The sequence below is a fragment of the Pagrus pagrus genome (assembly GCF_965226575.1).
Source record: "Pagrus pagrus genome assembly, chromosome: 5".
In the NCBI taxonomy this organism is placed as follows: Eukaryota; Metazoa; Chordata; class Actinopteri; order Spariformes; family Sparidae; genus Pagrus; species Pagrus pagrus.
Window position 1 is genome coordinate 24898808 of NC_140189.1, and position 17922 is coordinate 24916729.

General features: G+C 41.9%; 3 protein-coding genes across 4 annotated transcripts; all 3 read right to left on the minus strand.

Annotated features, from left to right (window-relative positions):
- Positions 1–4517: 4517 nt before the first annotated feature.
- Positions 4518–7961, minus strand: LOC311257595 (uncharacterized protein). Its single transcript, XM_084353313.1, has 4 exons — positions 6923–7961; positions 6578–6696; positions 6319–6436; positions 4518–6206 (listed from the first exon to the last, which is right to left on the minus strand). The coding sequence occupies exons 1-4, from the start codon at positions 7317–7319 to the stop codon at positions 5212–5214; spliced, it is 1629 nt and encodes a 542-aa protein (XP_084209439.1). The 5' UTR covers positions 7320–7961; the 3' UTR covers positions 4518–5211.
- A 103-nt stretch (positions 7962–8064) lies between these two features.
- On the minus strand, positions 8065–14023 carry LOC311257594 (uncharacterized protein). 2 transcript variants are annotated; one of them, XM_084353312.1, is made up of 5 exons: positions 13971–14023; positions 12729–13147; positions 12155–12279; positions 11819–11879; positions 8065–10971 (listed from the first exon to the last, which is right to left on the minus strand). In XM_084353312.1, the coding sequence occupies exons 2-5, from the start codon at positions 13051–13053 to the stop codon at positions 9518–9520; spliced, it is 1965 nt and encodes a 654-aa protein (XP_084209438.1). In that variant the 5' UTR covers positions 13054–13147; positions 13971–14023; the 3' UTR covers positions 8065–9517. The 2 variants fall into 2 exon arrangements, with proteins under 2 accessions (XP_084209438.1, XP_084209437.1); XM_084353311.1 differs by lacking the exon at positions 13971–14023 and adding an exon at positions 13634–13961.
- Positions 14024–15674: 1651 nt separating this feature from the next.
- mif (macrophage migration inhibitory factor) lies at positions 15675–17716 on the minus strand. The gene is made up of 3 exons (XM_084352512.1): positions 17493–17716; positions 16099–16268; positions 15675–15949 (listed from the first exon to the last, which is right to left on the minus strand). Exons 1-3 carry the CDS (start codon positions 17598–17600, stop codon positions 15883–15885), a joined length of 345 nt encoding a protein of 114 aa, XP_084208638.1. The 5' UTR covers positions 17601–17716; the 3' UTR covers positions 15675–15882.
- Between the last annotated feature and the right edge of the window lie 206 nt (positions 17717–17922).

The window sequence follows — 17922 nt, forward strand, 5'->3', positions numbered from 1 at the left end:
CCTTTTTATTATTTTTATAGTGAAAAATGTGCCAAGATTACAGAGAAAATCCAAGAAACACATGTACTTTAGTATAAACAATCCATTTGACTCAAAATCAATCCTTATGCTAGAGGAAATAAGATCTTACTGAACCAAGGCACAGGCTCCTAAAGTCCTCATCATCATAGTAATCACTGTAATCACCGTATTTACCCCTGCAAGAGGCAGGTTTGTTCAGGTACAGCAAATCCAGTTCAGCTTGTCCCTATTAACCTCCCATGCCTGACCCTGGGCTTGTGCAACAGCAGGCTCGGGCCCGTCTCCCCCAGCAGCCATTGCGCCATTCAGCCGTGAAGGCTTGGCCTCGCGGTCGTCCCGTTACCTTGGCGACAATGGAGCGTGACCATCCCCGACGTCACTTTGACACGTTGCCCTGGAGAGCCTGAGCTGTGTTGTGTCCTCACATCATCTCCTTCAGTGGAGATGGTGGGGACACGAGTGGAGCATCTGCATCTAACAAGAGCAATCTGTTTCAATCTGTTTTATTTTGATGTACATCTTTTCTCAGACTGGTAGAAGTACTGAGGAAAAAGGCTGAAATAATGAAAAAGACTCAAAATGAAGCGTGAAAGTGGTGTTTAACAGTTGATCTGTTGACTCAGTGATGACTCATGTTTAAATATCAAATAGCTCTCAAGCCTGACATAAACAAGACTGGGCAGAAGATTATAATGACTGTTTATCCCGGAGCTTATTAAGTATTTATCTGTGCGCAGGTAGGACAGAAACTCTGGAAATGTTTGAAATCAAAGCAATCTTACCACAAATAAGGATATAATTAAAATAATATTGGGAAAAAAAAGAGTAAACTTTGTGGATAGTGGTAAATAAAAGCAGGTCAACCCACGTTCTTCTTGTCTTAAAGGATAAGTTCACCTAAAACAGTTTTGCAGCATTTGTTTAAAATACTGAATAGTAATAATAAAGTTTTTTAGATAAAGTTTCTTCCAAATATATGAGAGAAATCAATTCTTATAACCATCTTTGGAAACAAGGAGGAACTGTTGTCTTCTGGTCTTCGAGGATCAGATGTTTTTGTCATCAAAGCTGATTGTATATGAGAGATAAGTGATAAAAATAAGGACGTCTCTGTGGGAAAGTACAATTATTTGCTATATATTGGAAACCAAGTCTCTTAATATCAGACAGAAATTCTCCATCTCACTCTTCTCTCTTCCTCGTAGTGTGAAAACAAGCAGAATCTGAGCTACAGTTTCTGATACAAATAAATGGACTTTGAGACTCCGGCACGATTCCTGCCTCCAGCCAGTCAACATGATAACGATCAGCATCATTCATCAGGAGCGCCGATGTGTCCAATCAGACGCAGCGATGCCTGTGAGTGTCTGCCTCTGTTGACCTGGTGCTTCTCTCTCTTCCCACCCCCACTCCAATGTGCAGACAGAGGGTTGCTTAGCAACCCAAGAGCAGCCTATGGAGCACACACACTCATCCGTGCACACACACACACAGGCAGTTGGAAAACCCAGGAACTCTGACGGAGGAAGATAATGTACTCCCACTCCACCTCTCCATGCTCTGTGACCCCCAAAAATGTGGAGAGAAACAGTGAACGCCTCTGACTGGATGAGACTCAAACCCAGTAATCGTGGCCCAGTGACTGCTCCTCTCGGAAACACACGCACACACACACACACGAAAGCATGTGTGCGTAAAGTCCACTCCATCCTTAGTTAATATTTTGTGATTGTGACTGATTAGCGACGGTTTTAAGCCGGCAGCCATGAAATCAGCGTTTCCAGCAGACAAAGAGCTTTAGTAGATGAAAGTTAAAAAGCTCTGTGGCGTCTCCCCAGTCTAACACTATTAGCACATTAAGTGAGTGCTTAAATACAGTCAGCAGACGATGGATCAACTCAGTGCCTCGAGCGGGAGACAGCACTGTAATCCCCTAAAGGGGGGTTTCACTACAGTAATGGCAACCCGTATGAAACCACAACCCCTGGGGAGTGGTGGGACTGGGTAGATTATGAGCAGCCTCGGGAACCCGCTAAAACCCTTATAGCCCTGATACACACACACACACACACACACACACACAGAAAGGAGCTGGTACCTCCAACACACACACACACACAAGCATGTTCATAAAAGGAGTCAAACACACAAACACAATATCCAGGAGTATAATTTAGCTGACTGCACATACATCTCCAGCTGAGCGAGGGTTAATATTTCCTCTCTTTTAACATCTGTATGACATGTTTGGGGAGCTGGGTGCAGTGACTGGGTGTCGGGGGGATAATTTTACTCCTGGAGGATTATAGGATGGTGATGGAATGGCTCTTTGGGCCGAGGGCGAGGAGATGGCAGGAGGTTGAGAGCGTGTTTTTTTTTTTTTTGCTTGCTGGCAAATTAAAGCAGTTGCCTCAGGGGCAGGAGAAATAAACTGAAACATGGTGACATAAAAGGTAAAGAGCACATCACGGCTTGATCTCTGCTAGGAAAACAGAATGATAACACTTGGGCCTGGTGATGAACACTGACTGGGACATGGTTACCTGACAGGGTTGTTATTACAAACAGGAAGGTCTAATTTGTATCAAATCACGAGGGGGGGACAGACTGGGATAGATTAGTCTCGGGTCAAATTATTTTATGTGGTGCCAGAGGGCAAAACATGGGTAGAAAATGATTGTTTTAAATAGACGTATTGATAAAATATCTACATACAACACAGCTTTATGTAAAGCTTTTATCACATGAATTATAAAAAGCACCCGTATTGTGCAGTCAACTGTTCATTTGTTGTCTCTCCCTCCCCGGGGCAAAGCAGCTTAAAGCATAAAGGAGATTACACACAACCAAATATACAAACATAAAAAACTGCAAAGCCTACATGACCCCTGCCCGTGAAGACACACACACACACACACATACATATACCCCTATTTCGAGACCCAAATCTGTGTATAGATTTGTGTTTTCTATCTGACCCGAGGCTTTCATCCACACATAAATACAGTACTTACACAGTACATTCCCCTAGATGGCCTGTAAGACCCTGCAGCTTTACTGCATAGGAGTTCAATCCTCTCACGTTGACAGTTAACTCACTCATAAATCCATAAATATAACACAACATAAGCGAGACATGCAACCATTCCTTTCTATGTCTCCTGCATCAGAGCCAATGTAGAGGTGGCCTCTCTTTGTGCACTATTAAGACATTTTTATAACTGCGAGCGTAAAACCCAAAGGGAGAGACGGACACAGGTGACCCTCGGGGGAGGGGAGGTCACTGGAGGTGGGTCACTGAATGTAATCTTTACAATGAGCAAAGCAAGGACTCAGCAGCCGGGGGAATACATGGGCACAGCTTGGCTGATCCTCGCTCAGCAGTCGAGAGTGTGTGTGAAAGGGAGAGCGAGTAAGAGACGGGGACAAATGTCTCATCAACCTCCACACAGCCCACATCCTCGAGGCACTTTCCAGTAGGCGTTTTTGAAAGGGATGGCTCAAAAAACACTGCCTAGGTTCTTTATTTCCTGTAGTTAGATCTATTAGATTAAGTTGCCTGTTTTTGTTTCATTGCTGAGCTTCAATGGAGGGATTGTAACACAGAGGTTACATTTCACACCAAAAACACTGACTCTGGTAGTTACATACTGGATCTAAGGTTGCTGAAGGGACGTGAAAGTGGATTCTGCCCACATCACTTAAAGGGTAACTCACCAATTTTCCACATTGAAGTGTGTTTAGGCCTACTGGATATGTGAAGGAAGTAGTATAAAGCCTTTTGTGGCTCCAGAGGAAGCGCATGTAACCTTATATATTGCCTCCAGTGATGTCACTCAGAGTATTTTAACTATTTTAATTCTACATCAAAGTAATGTAACTTATTCCATTTGATTACTTTATGATTTCTGTTCTAGCAAATGTTTTCAACTGGCAATGAAAAGTCCAATTGGTAGACAAAAGGCAGTGCAAATTCAAACAAGGGAACCAATCAAAAACACAATCCTAAACCAGAGCACACACTGCCCAATGAATTGCGCCTGTCCAGACGTAAAGACAGCTCCTTGTAAGCCATTCGATCCTTGATGGTGTTCCCAATGACTGTGCTGACCAAGGTGATTGCTATGAACGGACAAAACTGCTCACACTTTCACACACACGCCAAACAGCAGGTTTGGTGACCGAAGGACCCGCATACACACATTCTGATTTTGCCTCATAAGCACATGCTTACAGGCCATGACCATGAGAGATGGCATGATGACACAAGTGCATACATCAGGGAAAAATATCTGAAAATTGAGGGCACATGCTAAAACATGCTGAGAGCAACACTTTCTATCCAAAATCTATTTGCATTGCTGTCCAAAGTCATTCCTACCCCGTCTCCTGTATGTTGACACTGCCCCCTGGTGTCTGTGAGAGCAAGGTGCGACAATATAAGACTGTACTGTACAATGCATTGATGTTTCAGATTGATGTTTCAGGCTGAGGAGAACTGTTTGTATACGAGTATATTATTTAATTTCACTTTGCAAAAACAGGATGGAAAATAAAAAGCACAGTTCTTCTGTTACAGCACAATTATGTACTTGTTTCCATTTTACAACACAGTCAAAACAAAAGTGAGGAGATGGGCAGCACATAAACACAATTGTAAAGGAAGAGACGTGCTATCCTACCTCTGCATGCCACATGTATAAATCTAATATCAACTAGATTTTGTTTATTGGCTTTATGAAAAACATTTTGCAGTTCTGTCACTTCAAGTAATGAAAATGTACTTTTCACTGATGGGGAAGAACATCATCAGAACATAGGATCGCCCTTAATTAAACTCGTCTTCTTTATAGCCAATATTTCTTATTAATGGATGACTACATCCGGTCATTTACAAAACAGTTCAACACAGAGCTCTCCCTTTTAGTGTGATCCATATTTCTGACATCGAATTGTATTTGAAAATAAGTCAATACACAAATTTCAGATTTCTTTTGACCATTTATGTCATTAATTACATATGATAAAATTTAAAGATGGTTAATTCTGAGGTTGCCCTGCATTAAAAAAACTAAACAAAACTTTTATTTGTAATTTATCTGGGACACAACAGGTAATCCTGAAACAAGCTCCTCTGGGTTTTTTTTGCGAACAAAATTAAAGTGCAGAACCATCATTTTTCAAATCTTTTCAAATTGGATTAGGGCCCATATCAGGCTCTTGCTGCTCATCCATGTAGTAGGGATCTCCCTGATGGACTCTGTGATTGTGCACCCTCAGGTTCCCCCTGTGGGCAAATCTCTTCCCACACTCTGTGCAAGCGAAAGGCCTCTTCCCCATGTGAACGTCCCTTTGGTGGGCTCTTAAGTTCCCGCTGCGGGCGAAACGTTTACCGCACTGAGCGCAGCCGAAAGGCCGCTCCCCTGTATGTGTGCGAGTGTGCACGGTGAGCTCAGAGGGAGTGAGGAAGCTCTTGTCACAAAACTGACAAGGATGCAGTCTGACTCCTGTGTGGCGTAAAAGGTGTCTGCGCTGGTGGGAGGGGTAGGTGAAACACTTGGTACAGTACGGGCAGGTGTAAGGTCGTCCTGTCCCTCCACCGGGAGCTGCAGGGTGGCTCAGAGTATTTGTGTGTCGTAGCGTGAGCGACTGTGAATTGGACTGTGGTCGGAGAGGGTCTCTGTTGCCAAAGGATGTGACCCGCCGTGTGTGATTGATGGGGCCTCTCCCACCTCTGTCGTCTCTGGGTCTCCATGGTGATTCGCCAGAGGGGGCTTGGGGTTGAACCTGGCGAGACCCCCTCTGCCCCACGGCCTGGCCCTGCACAGAATTCTGATTGGAGTTCTGGTTCTCAGGCTCCTGGTCCAGGAAAGGGAAAGAGCTATCGTCATCTTCATTGCTGGTCTCGTCTGAGCCAAAACCAGGTCGGAAGCAGGATGCGTCTGTTCCAGTGCTGCTGCTAGCTGGACCAGAGCAGCCGGTGCCATCGGCCTGCAGGTTATCCAGACCGGACACCCCACCTCGGGTAGCGTCCAACCCCGGTAACCACTCCCCAGGTTGAGCTAGGCTTGGGTCAGGCCTCGGGGAGCAACGCCCGCTCTGGGAGATGGAGAGAAAAGGGGCGGAGGCTTGATCCTGGAGGGGTCTGTGGTCTGCACTGCGACTACCCTGATCCCAGTGAGACACTACAAAGAAATCAAGGGAGGGGGAGAACAATTGATGCACTTTCTAAAATAAAATATCCTTACACAAAAAATGTCATCTTGTTGGGAGAATAATGTGGGAACTTCTTCTTACATTTGGCCTTGGCTTGTGTGGCAGACAGGGTATCTATCTGCCTCTGGTCCACAGCAGCAAGGCTTCCTTCTGGGGCTTGGACTGCGACAGACCCCAGGGTAGGCCGTGATCCAGCCCGCTGTGGAAAATAAGTAAAACAGATCTGTAAGACACAGAAATGCTAACAGCAAGCCATGGTGCAGTTTTCACCTTGTGCTGGCTACTTCTATTTATTGAAACAGCACACTTTGAATCATGGAGAGGCAGGACAGGGTCTGACCTCATGTTTTACTGAAGCTCCGTCCTGGCCTGTGACCTCCTCTTTCATCCCGCTGAGGCTCTGACTGAGTCCTTCTACTGGGTCTGAATGGGAAGACACGTCCTTTTCCAAATTCAGTCCTGTGCAAGAGAAGTATTGGTGGTCATTGTATCTGTAAAGCCTCTGGTGCTAGTGTGTTCATAGACAGACAGAAAGAGGCTCAAAATGGGTTGACCCACATGCACCCATGCAAAGGATAAACAGTTATAGATAAAAAGTTGGATTACTTGTATTGCTTTTTTACTCTTATGTCCTACATCAACAAAGGCCAAGTGAGTATTCATGCTCTCCTGACTTAAATATTACCTGATCCTGCCAGGGTCTGTTGCCTCAAGCCGCCATCCCTGTCTCCTGAAGACATCTCCCCTTCCTCGCCCCCTCCACCCTTCGCCTTCTGCCTCCTCTCCACTTTCTCCAGCTTGCCTCGGAGGATGGAGATCTCCTCTGATTTCTGCGCTAGCTCCGCCTGCTGTTCACACAGGCTGCTCTCAAAGATCTTGGCGATCTCGCACACAGCAGCTGCCAGCAGTGAGTCCATGACGGTGGCCAGCTGAGCGTGGAAAGCACTCCTCACAGTCTCCATTGTCCTTAGTTTACGTGATGATGTTTTAATGTCAACGACTGATTGACACCGCTGTTTTCTTCTGTGGTTGGCCTCCAGAGGCAGCTGGGGGACGATGTTGCTACCACCGCACACTGCCATGAGACGTTGCCATGCTAAGTAATGTTAGCTACGCCATTCCCAGTAGATGTTTGCCGCAGCAGTTTGTCTTTATCTCTTAGTGGTGAAATATCTCTAGATAGTCAACCTGTGTGACGTTTTTAAGCTATGATGTCATGGAAATCAGCTTGTAGGCTAACGCTACTGTTGTATACAGTGATGACAGGCACATGAAATGCAGAGACTGTCTGCATAGTACGAGTACATAAACAACACACTTCTAGCTAACTGTGGAGATAAAAAGTTGTTAACAGGCGATGCTATTGGTATTAGCAACTGTATCGTTAGCTAACATCACATACAGCTAACGTGTAAACAAGGGAGCCACCGGAGCGTAGCCAGTCCTAGCTCGTTCTAGCTAGCATTCTAGCTAACTACGTAAGAGCAAAACAAACATCCAAAGACGGAGGTTGCAATGTTTCTGATCAGTCGTCGGCCAATATCTTCACTGGCTGACCTTCAATCCAGGAAAACAGTTCAGTCAAGCTCAAAGATGCGGCGACTCAACGTCCAGCTAGCAGGTTGGCATCTGATGTGATAATTGTCGCAAGTCTCGCGAGAACAAAGCCGCGGAATTCAGTTGCTTCATAGCTGCCTGTGAAAAAATAACAAAGAGCCAAAATATGTGTGTAATGCTGTGTAGACTTCAGATTAATTTATTAAGTTATTATAAAAGGAGGTCGTACTAGAACTTTACTGCTACTACAGAAAATAAACACATCTTACACAATATGCAATACATTTTATTGGGGTAATGTTGACAAAGTCTCAATCTAGCAACATTACTGTTGAAGAAAAATACAAAATACAACAAATATTTATATCCGTGAAGCATGTTCACTTATGTTCTTCTTTGTCTTACAACTCAAGCATGAGATGAAATGATTTTACAGTAACCAATTACATTTTGTCCAGTAACATCACAAAGATGGGTCCCACAAGTCTCCATAACCAAGCACATCAGCAGACACTGGGCTGATATGAAAGATTGTGATTAAGGCAAATAGAAGCCAAACATGCACAGAGAACTCAAAATTTACTTTCACTGGATACAAGATGACTGATGATGTTTTTTTAACAGGTAGAGATTTTGTTATACAGCTTCTACCGTACCTATTCTTTTAGAATATATACTTATATTGTTTTGAGAGAGCAGGTGTGCTTTGAGGCAATGTTGGATTTACATAACTGCATCAATGTCATGAAGTACCGTGAGGAATTAGTCAGAAACAATATTTTTTTTCCCCCATGAATGGTTTCTTAGTTCAGATTTCCTGAAAGAATTTACAAAATTACAATTACTTTAACTTTGTGTTGATAATGGTAGAACAGGAGTGCTTGTTCTTACACCTCTCTGCACTAGGGATCGACCAATATGGTTGTTTTCAGGCTGTTACCAATTATCAGTAATCAAGGAGACCAATAACTGACAAGTGGAGCAGATATACATTTGCAGTCAAAATTTAAATCTTCGTGTCCAAAGTCAGAATAAGCGGTGATGGAATGTAACTCAAGTATTGTACACAAGAACACTTTGAGGTACTTGAAGTATTTCAATTTTCTGCTACTTTTTTATCTCCGTTCCACTACATTTATTTGTTAACTTTAGTTACTAGTTACTTTGCAGATTCAGATTCTTCAGTGTTGATAGACTACTACATTTGATGTGACCAATCAGATATTGTTGTGTGCGGGGCATTGAGTGAAACCACAGACTGGCGACAGACAGAGGATGCCGCATCGGAGCCCATGTAGCACATTTACCGAAAAACAAAATGCTGAATATCGGCCCCGATAATCAGTCTATCCCTACTCTGTACATAGACAGAGACACCTATGAAACGAGGAGACTGAAATGGCACATTAAGTGTGACGTGGTTCCCCTTTTCCACAAGTATGCATTTTAATTTAGTATCAGAACGAGATCTTGCTGGCTTGCTTTTTGCAGAAACCCCAAACATCACCAGATTTTTTAAATATTCACCAGAGATGAGGAACACTGATGTGATTTAAAATATTACTACATCCCAAAATAGAAAAACACGACAGAACAGCTTAACTTAAGCCACCAACAAAAAAGTGAAATGCTGGAAAAACCCCACCACCACACCATCCGTCATGATTGACGGCATCCAGGGTTTCAGTGTCCACAGACAAGGCAATACGAACTGTAAACTTGCTTACGTATGGCCCTGCATATGGTTCTTTAGGCGACCTTCAAGAAAGAAGCCTTTTCCGCAAATCTCGCAGAAGAGACGCCAGTCCTTGTGATATTTAAACACGTGCTTATCATACTTTGCCTGTGAGGGGAATTTCTTCTCGCACTTCTCACACTGGAACAAAAAACCAGTGCACTTCTTTATGTGGATCTTAAGCTGCCATGAGGAACGAAACTTTGCAGCACAATGGTCACATATGTAAGGCTTCTCTCCTGTGTGTGTGCGGAAGTGTTCAATCAATGAATATTTGCTTTTGGTGACCTTTGGACACTTTAAGCAGGTGTATCCATCAGAGCATCGGGTGCCCATTTCTTTCCATACTACACCTGGTTTTTGGTCGTGAATGGGTTTTCTCTGAACGTTGTTGTGGTTGCTTGCTTGACTTGTGTCTTTGCTGGGAGAAATCAAATCCTCTTGATTGTCTTCAGTTTCCTCTAAAGGCACGGTCCATGAAAGGACTCCATTCCTCTCACTGGTATTCACTTGGTCTTTGTGCATTCTCGTCATGTGCATTTTGAGGGATTGTTTAAGGCGGAATTTCTTTAGGCACACGCTGCAGCGAAATGGCTTTTTGCCAGTGCGAACACGCATGTGCTCCCGCATCTTGCAGCGTGACTCACACTTCTTGTTGCAGAATGAAGAGGTGTGCTTATTGGTGGGTCCATCTTTCTGGACAGATGATTCACCATGGCTGCAAGACAAAGGTAGTTTTTCTACCTTAATGATCACCTGTTTTTTGGCTGTTGATAATGGTGTGTCATCCGCATTTTGTTTTCTGCTCGGTGATGAAGGTGTGTCATCGTTATTGGTCACATGTTTTTTGCTCGGTGATGAAGGTGTGTTGTCCTCCTTATTGGTAACCTGTTTCTGGCTTGGTGACAAAGCTTTGTCGTCCTTATTGATCACCTGTTCTTTGCCTGGGGCAGCTTCTTCATCACAGGACTGATGTTTTGGAGGGTCAGTGGACTGTGCTTGCTTTGCCAACAATTTCTTAAGTTTTGCACAATGTTGTTTATGGCTGTTGAGAATACTTGGAAAAGCAAACTCTTTTTTACAAGCTCGGCACTTCTTGTGTGATCGCACATGCATGCTTCGGCCAAAGATTGTATGAAATTTCTTCTTACAGAATTTGCAGGTGTAGATTTTTTGACTGTCATTTTCCACAGACTCCTGTTCTGTAGACTTGGACTCAGTTTTTGCGAGTTCTTTTTCCTCTCCTTTGATCTCCATCGCTTTTTCTTGCTCTTTTCCTGTTTGAGTTCTCCGCCCTCTTCTTAGACCTCGAGGTGTGTCTGTTAGGTCGGTACATTCTTCTCTGATGTCTTGGAGCAATCTCTTTATGTCATTTCTTACTGGTCCACGTTTAGCTCCTTCAACAGACGCTGTGTGTCTGTGCTTCCCCTTTAATGAAGAACCTGTGAAAGAAAATATTGCAAGAAAATTAGACTGAGTCAGTGAAAGGGAGAGGTGTCTTGAATATGATAAACTAAACAAACAGTCTATTATCTAACAAACTAATTTAACTAGATGCGTAGAGTGACAAGACAAATTGATTTTCCGAAGATGCTCCAATGTCCAATTTTTTTCTAATGTTATTGACAGCATACACAAATATTTTTGTAATCTTTCTTGAAAAATTAAAATGAAAAATGTAACTGTATATTCATAAAACAGTGGCTAGTGACCAGGTTACAGGACCTCCTCTCACTTTCACAAAAGTCTTTAGTCTGTCCAGTAACATTTTCGTTTTAGTGTGCTTGATATGCACGTTTATGCGTCAGAGATGCATATTTCATCCATGATTAGTTACGAGCTTAACTCAAACTGTGATGGCAAGATAGTCAACAGAGGAGAAATGAGGTGCAGAGCAGGAAAGGAATATTTTAAGCAGCTGATGAAACTGAAGTTGAGGACAGTGAAATGGTCAAAGAGAATTTAGGTACCCTCAGTAAGCATTTATGCAGTATATACTGATATATAAGAGACTCTTATTGTGAAAGGTAAACAAAGAAGAGTGTCTGTAATGTGCTGCAGTTGACATGTAAGCAGAATAAAAAGTTGTCCTGATTCAGACAACAATTTTATTATCCTGAAAGTATAGCTGTCATTTATAGTCGCGCTCTTTAAGAGCTTTCTCTCCTCTTCTCTGCTGCCTGTTTGACAGGGTTGTTACTTGAGATGATTACAAGGTGTGTTGGTATAAAGATCTGTTGCACCTGTTTTTGTTTTGTTTGTTTTGTTTGAAATGAAATGAAAACTCACCTCTCCTGGTTCTCCTGCCACTCTTTGTTTGCTGGTGAGAGTCAATGCCACAGTTATCCACCTACAATACAAATGTATTTGTTATCTATCCAATGATTAAAATGACAAGGAACAAGAAATGGTACATGTCTGAAACAATTAGTGAGATGGACTCTCTCAAGGCCTCACTGACTGCGTCTTGATTCAGAAACACATCAACAACAATTTGATCCTGATGCAGTGTTGGGTTAGTTGTCACAACACTCAAGTGTGCTGACAACTTTTTTAGCCCATCTCTTCCAACAACATAAATTCTCAGTGTATCATAGGTAAATTACTAAACCACATCCCATTTACCTCCTTCTTGATTGGAACCTGCCACAGAGGAATGTACAGCTTTCGCAGTCTTACGCTGGGACACAGGCCATCCTCTTGTTTGGGCACAGTCTCACAGCCCAGAGGAGCACACCAGTCATCAGGTACTGCACAAACCCATACACAAAGACACAGACATGATCATAGTGTGTATGTAAGCCATATAATATTGTGATTCATTTCACTGCAATGCTGTGAGTGATATTTAGTGCCTTGTAGATTTTCTTGAACTGATTTCCATTTAACTTAACATGCACCTGGTGAAAACTGGCAACGCCAGTGATGCTTTAGGTGTGCTCAAGTAGAATCTGTTTTTGTTTATCATATGTATTCTTACTTGGTTCATTTATAAGTATTTGTTTTCACTTTGATTACTGTTACTGTTAAAAAAAGACAAAAACATATTTACATCCATAATGACTCAGTTTAAAACAAAAGAACATGAAAACATCCAGGCGGATGGATACTGTAATGGTTTTAAACACACCGTCAAGTCAGGTTTCACAGTAAAAAGTAGCATATTTTGTCAAGTTATCACCTCATTTAAAGACCATACCTTCAAAATCAATCTCAGGACAATTGGAAGTGTGTCCAGAGGCTTCCACAACATCTTCAGGCTCTTTCTGCGGTTCACTCATCTGAGTTTTATTCATCTCTGTTCCTCTGTCACCTCCGCACTGCCTTTCCCTCAGCTTGATCTCTGCTCTCTGTAACTTTATTTTAAGTTTAGCTATCTCCTCTCCCCTCTGCACCAGCTCCATCTGATGGTCCTGTAGGCTGGTCTCAAAGATTTTCATTATTTCATACATAGCCCTCCTCAGGGTTGAGTCCATGGTCGTTGTCAGCTGGGCACTGAATGCGCTTGTCAGACGGTCGGACATCTTTGGAGATGTGTGGCAGCAGCTTGCAGCTGTCCTTGATCAAGACTTGTGTGATGCTGTACTGGTCCTTTCGCAAACCAATGTCACCTTACACCTATAAAGAGAGATGACGGATCAAGTTAGGGTCAGCTAGGGTCACTTCAGCCTGGTGTACGTTTGCTGAAACAGGGGTCTGGGTGAGAGATGTTCTGCCTTCCCATTTCAATTCATCAGTCACAACACACACAGTAAGACTGTTTGGATAAGCCTGTTCACGTTCAGAGGGGACCATCAGGAACTCAGGTTACGATGCAACATTAAATTGGCATACAAAGTGAGCCAAAACAGTGACGTCCTGTAACATTATTATTCATCTTTCTCAACCACACTGACGTTAGCTAAAGATATCTATGTTAATGACTAACGTTAGCTAGTTCGGTCATTTATTTCAAAAACAGCAGACCAGAAACTCCCTTCTTAATACGAACACGTTATTGTAAACATCAGTAGATATTGTAATGACAACACGTACATACGTTACAAGTTTTACAGTTAGTAGCTAACGTTACACATGGCATGCAACCGCCTGTGCAATACTGACCGTTCGGCACAAGACCCCCTGAACAAAGAAACTTGCTAGCAAGGTCTCAAAGATCTTCAGTGAACTGGCACGATCCAATTCTGATATCGAAATGTCAAACCAGCCGCATTTGTTTCTTTTAATTTAGTTTTACGTGCACACGTATAGATGGCCGTCCGCCATTTTACCGAGAGGAGGGGCTACGCCGCTACTACGTCATCTTGGCTGTAACGTTTCTGCCAGAACACACCAAATTCACCCCGCGTTCACTTATTGTGTCGTTCAACATTTAAAAAACAAGGCGAAATTAAACCTATAACGTGACTGTCAGGGTAGTGTGAAAAGGTACTTAACATACAATCCATAGCAAAACGAGTTTTTGCTTTGCGCATGCGCTTTCTGTTTGCTACCAAGCCGGGAGTTACCATAGCAACCAGGCTGGTATAAAAGCACACCACCCGGTTTGTTACTTTCACGTAAATAAAAGCAATAATGCTGCACTGTGACTCCACTATCAGTTTATTTGATTTTTCTAGTAACCTTCATTTTAAAGTAATATATTATGGTACAATATTACTGTCTGTGTCGAGTAATATATAACTTATTACACTATTTTTTAGTCACTTTCACCAAATTGCCCAAATAACCTATAGAGAACAATTAAATAGCCACACTAAATATATATATATTATGAGATAGGAATTAATATTTTTAATTATAGGCTCAGTCATTCGAAACACAGCAGACCTATACCTTCTATAATGTAGCCTATCAGACAAAAATCTATTTTCTATGCCTTTTTGTTTTAGTCCACAGAACAAGGAATGCATGTGCCTATGTGATTCAAGAATGTAAGTTAAAGTGCGCTTAGGCTTCATTATTAGGCCAACGAAATACGAATCATTTCAGTCGCTATATTAAACACACAATGCGTTGCTTATGTTCACTGCACAGTTTGTAAAGCCCACTGAGGCAATGTGATTGTGATTTTGGCCTGCATAAATAAAACTGAATTGATTTACAAACAAAACTTATTGCATCATAACAATGTTATGTGTTGAAAACTTGCATCTTGAAGTAACTATGTATGTAACGCTGTGACAAGAGGGTGGAGTGGCTGTGACAGAGACACCATTTCCTTCAGTACAAGACACTGTGCCATCAAAATGATTTTAAAGCTGTTATTTTAAGTATCAAAAGTTAAAGTACTCACTGTGCAATATAATGCTACTTGTCAGTTGTATTATATTTGATGCTTTTGGATTAACATACTGCTGCATTCATGTGTGTATGTTGCATTTTAGTGCTTTAGTGGCGGTGCACATTATGCTCATTGTCCAGTAAAAACTTAAATATATATTTTTTTAACAGGTTATATTTTCTTATTGGTTATTATTCACCCCTGCAGAAACTGCTAACCTACTGCATGTAAACATGAGACGTTTAAAGAGAAGAAATAATAATAACATGTCTCTTATCATAGGCATATAGTGATATGAATTTTGACCTACCCTCAGATAGCAAGAAATCAGTAAGCAAATGCAAATATAACTGAGTATCTAACTGAATACCTCCCACTTTGTCAATGAATACCAGGTTTAACGTCAGCTCACATTTGGCTCATTGTTTTCAAACAAAGGTCGATATAGGCACTCAGTTGGGAGAGGCAGACAATTTCTGGAAAACTATCCACAAAATTCGGCTTTTGAATTTTGGGGCCACAAGTAGGCTTTCCTGTCTTCGGATATATTTCCTCATTTTCTTCCTTAAGCTTATCTTAAATAGATCACATTGTTCAGAAGCTCAGAGAATTGGCAAGTTATGACCTGTGCAACATGTATCTAGCAGGCTAAATAGACCTTTTTAAATGGATGATGTGCCGACATGTCGGAAAAGCATGGGATGAGTAATAAAATTACTGATGGATGAATTTCATTTAGCTGCTGTTGTCTACCCGTTATTTTCAACTGGGTGTTTTCCAGATGGGAATTTTTTTTTTTCCCCTAAACACGTCAAAAGCAGTGTGCCTTTCAGGCTAGACAATCAAAGAAACTCAAAGAGATTCATTTTTGGTCTACATGGTTTACTTTATTGCATTTAAATTGACAGGGATCAGTGCAAAGCTAAAGGGTCCTATTAAGTGCTTTTAAGACAGCCATACAATATATTGGCCAGTGGATTACTTGGTGTCTTTGCTTCTTCAATCCATATGTTCGTACATCTATGAAAATACTGGAATGTTCTTCTATTTCAGTGTGTTGACCTCCATGTCAGCCAAAGGTGCTGTTGTTCCAGGCCACATTGCCTGGCTCCATGTCTACAAAGTTAATATAAATCCTGAAATAGACATAAGGGGAAATAGGTTAATGAGATTAGACATTAACAGTGAGCAAGATGCCTGCACAGAGGTAGTCTTTGTTTCTGTCACAATATTACATTTACTTATCAAATTATGTGCAGTAATGGTTGCTATGTGTGTTCACTACCTGTCAGCAGAGATGCCCAAGTGTTTGTTGAGCAGTCCACACAGGAGCTTGGAGTATTGCTTGTTCTGAGGACCGATCTTGCCAATACTGTGGAGGGAGCAGAGTGCGCAGGGGTCTCCCTTTCCTCCAAACATCATCATCTGGTCAGGGTTGATGTGCACAGCAATGTACTGGTATATGTAAAACAGAGACACAAAAGTGATGTCAGCCCACGCTGGGCGGATGAGTCGTGACTGGTGTTGGCCTATTAAATATAGACTTCAGCAAACGACAAACTTTCGTCTCAGATTATGAAAAAGTACTACATATTTAAAGAGCATTTATTACCTCACAAAGAATAAATGGCATAAACAATGATTTTTATTATACATATTTTTCATAATTTCACTTTTTTATTATAAACAGGCCAAATCGAACCTCATGGTGGCAGCCCTGGATAACAGTGAAGGCTGTAATTAGGATTTATGAAACAGTTTCCCCACCACAATCCCAGTTTTTCACCAGAATATACTTGTAAAATTCAAGATTTCTTTCTCATTATATTCATTAATTTGACCATTTACCTCACAGCAATTTCCCTACATAATGGTCTAAATGCTGCTTCATATTCTGGTGTGAAAATACTAAATCACTTTAGTGTATTTTAACATAAATATGTAAGAATTTTGGTTTAAAACATTCAAAAAATTAACAAAAGTTAAGAAGAAAAAGAAAGTTGTGACATTAGGTCAAAGACATCTTGAGACACCTACTGAAGTTAGCATGCTAAGCGGCTAGCCCCGGGCCTGAAAACCTATTTCACAAACATCAACACTCTGGCTAGCAGCACTGCTAACTGTGCTAACAAGCTAACAGCAGCTAGAGTCATAAACAGAACACAGTCAGCAGCAGTTAGCTACTCTGGTTATATGCTGCCCCTGTTTGTTTCGCAGTACGAGGTCAACAGGTGGCCAATTTTTACATATTTAGCATTAAAAACATACAAATTTTAAGATATTTAGCCAAAAATCAGAATCAGTCTTGTAATTACAGACTATTTACAACTGTATCCTAAAATATCGAAGATATGGAATAGATATTCAGTATTACATGTTAAGAGGATTTGCTTTTAACATGTGGGTTTACTGAACTACTGACACCATGATCAATCATTTACCCAAACTCAGAGTATAGGCTAAATAAATAACAGTCTGTTTGCATAACTGCGCCACAAGCTCGTCTTACTCAGAGAGGCGTATAATATCTTATTTTAGCTGCAAATACATGGAAATCAGGCTTCAGCTGCTGCTCGCATGCACTCAGCAGAATAGTCAAGTCATTCATACGGGAAAGAGTCCAGTGATGCCCGGGGGAGCAGGTGCTGCAGGAGTGAGCTTGCACCTGGCCTACCATACCTGTGCAGGTTTGCCCATCGCTTTAGCCAGCTCCTCGGTGGCCTCGGACAGCAGGCTCGACGGCACATCGCCTCTGGCCACGTTGGTGCTCACCACAAACATCGGCATGATGACTTTTCTGCTGTCTTCTCCACTTCACGAACTGCAGATGGCAGACGCTGCAACTCAACCCAGAGGCGGAAGAAACGACGTGTCTTCCTCTCGCTCTCTCTTTCTCTCGCTCAGTGTGCAATCACGAAGCAAAAATGACCACAGCGCCTCCATGCAGCCTGGAAGACATTTTAATGTTGACACTGTCTAAACAAAAAAAAACCGTATTTTAACGGAAGAGGAACTTTTGTGCTGTCACCTCCAAAAAAAATATTTTTTACCACCACTGTTGAATTCAAATCAAGCGCAAGGTGATATATATAAAAAACCCGAGCTTGTG

Bases quoted from the DNA above. Each gene is read 5' to 3' on its own strand.
- LOC311257594 (XM_084353312.1), bottom strand. From the start codon at position 13,053: ATGTCCGACCGTCTGACAAGCGCATTCAGTGCCCAGCTGACAACGACC. The intron at 12,280-12,728 runs GTATGGTCTTTA...GGGTTTGTGCAG, and splicing joins TCCTGAGATTGATTTTGAAG to TACCTGATGACTGGTGTGCT. The intron at 11,880-12,154 runs GTAAATGGGATG...TTTGTATTGTAG, and splicing joins AGGTTCCAATCAAGAAGGAG to GTGGATAACTGTGGCATTGA.
- mif (XM_084352512.1), bottom strand. From the start codon at position 17,600: ATGCCGATGTTTGTGGTGAGCACCAACGTGGCCAGAGGCGATGTGCCG. The intron at 16,269-17,492 runs GTATGGTAGGCC...TACATATACCAG, and splicing joins CGATGGGCAAACCTGCACAG to TACATTGCTGTGCACATCAA. The intron at 15,950-16,098 runs GTAGTGAACACA...TGTCTATTTCAG, and splicing joins TTGGGCATCTCTGCTGACAG to GATTTATATTAACTTTGTAG.
- LOC311257595 (XM_084353313.1), bottom strand. From the start codon at position 7,319: ATGGCAGTGTGCGGTGGTAGCAACATCGTCCCCCAGCTGCCTCTGGAG. The intron at 6,697-6,922 runs GTAATATTTAAG...TCTCTTGCACAG, and splicing joins ACAGACCCTGGCAGGATCAG to GACTGAATTTGGAAAAGGAC. The intron at 6,207-6,318 runs GTAAGAAGAAGT...ATTTCTTTGTAG, and splicing joins CACACAAGCCAAGGCCAAAT to TGTCTCACTGGGATCAGGGT.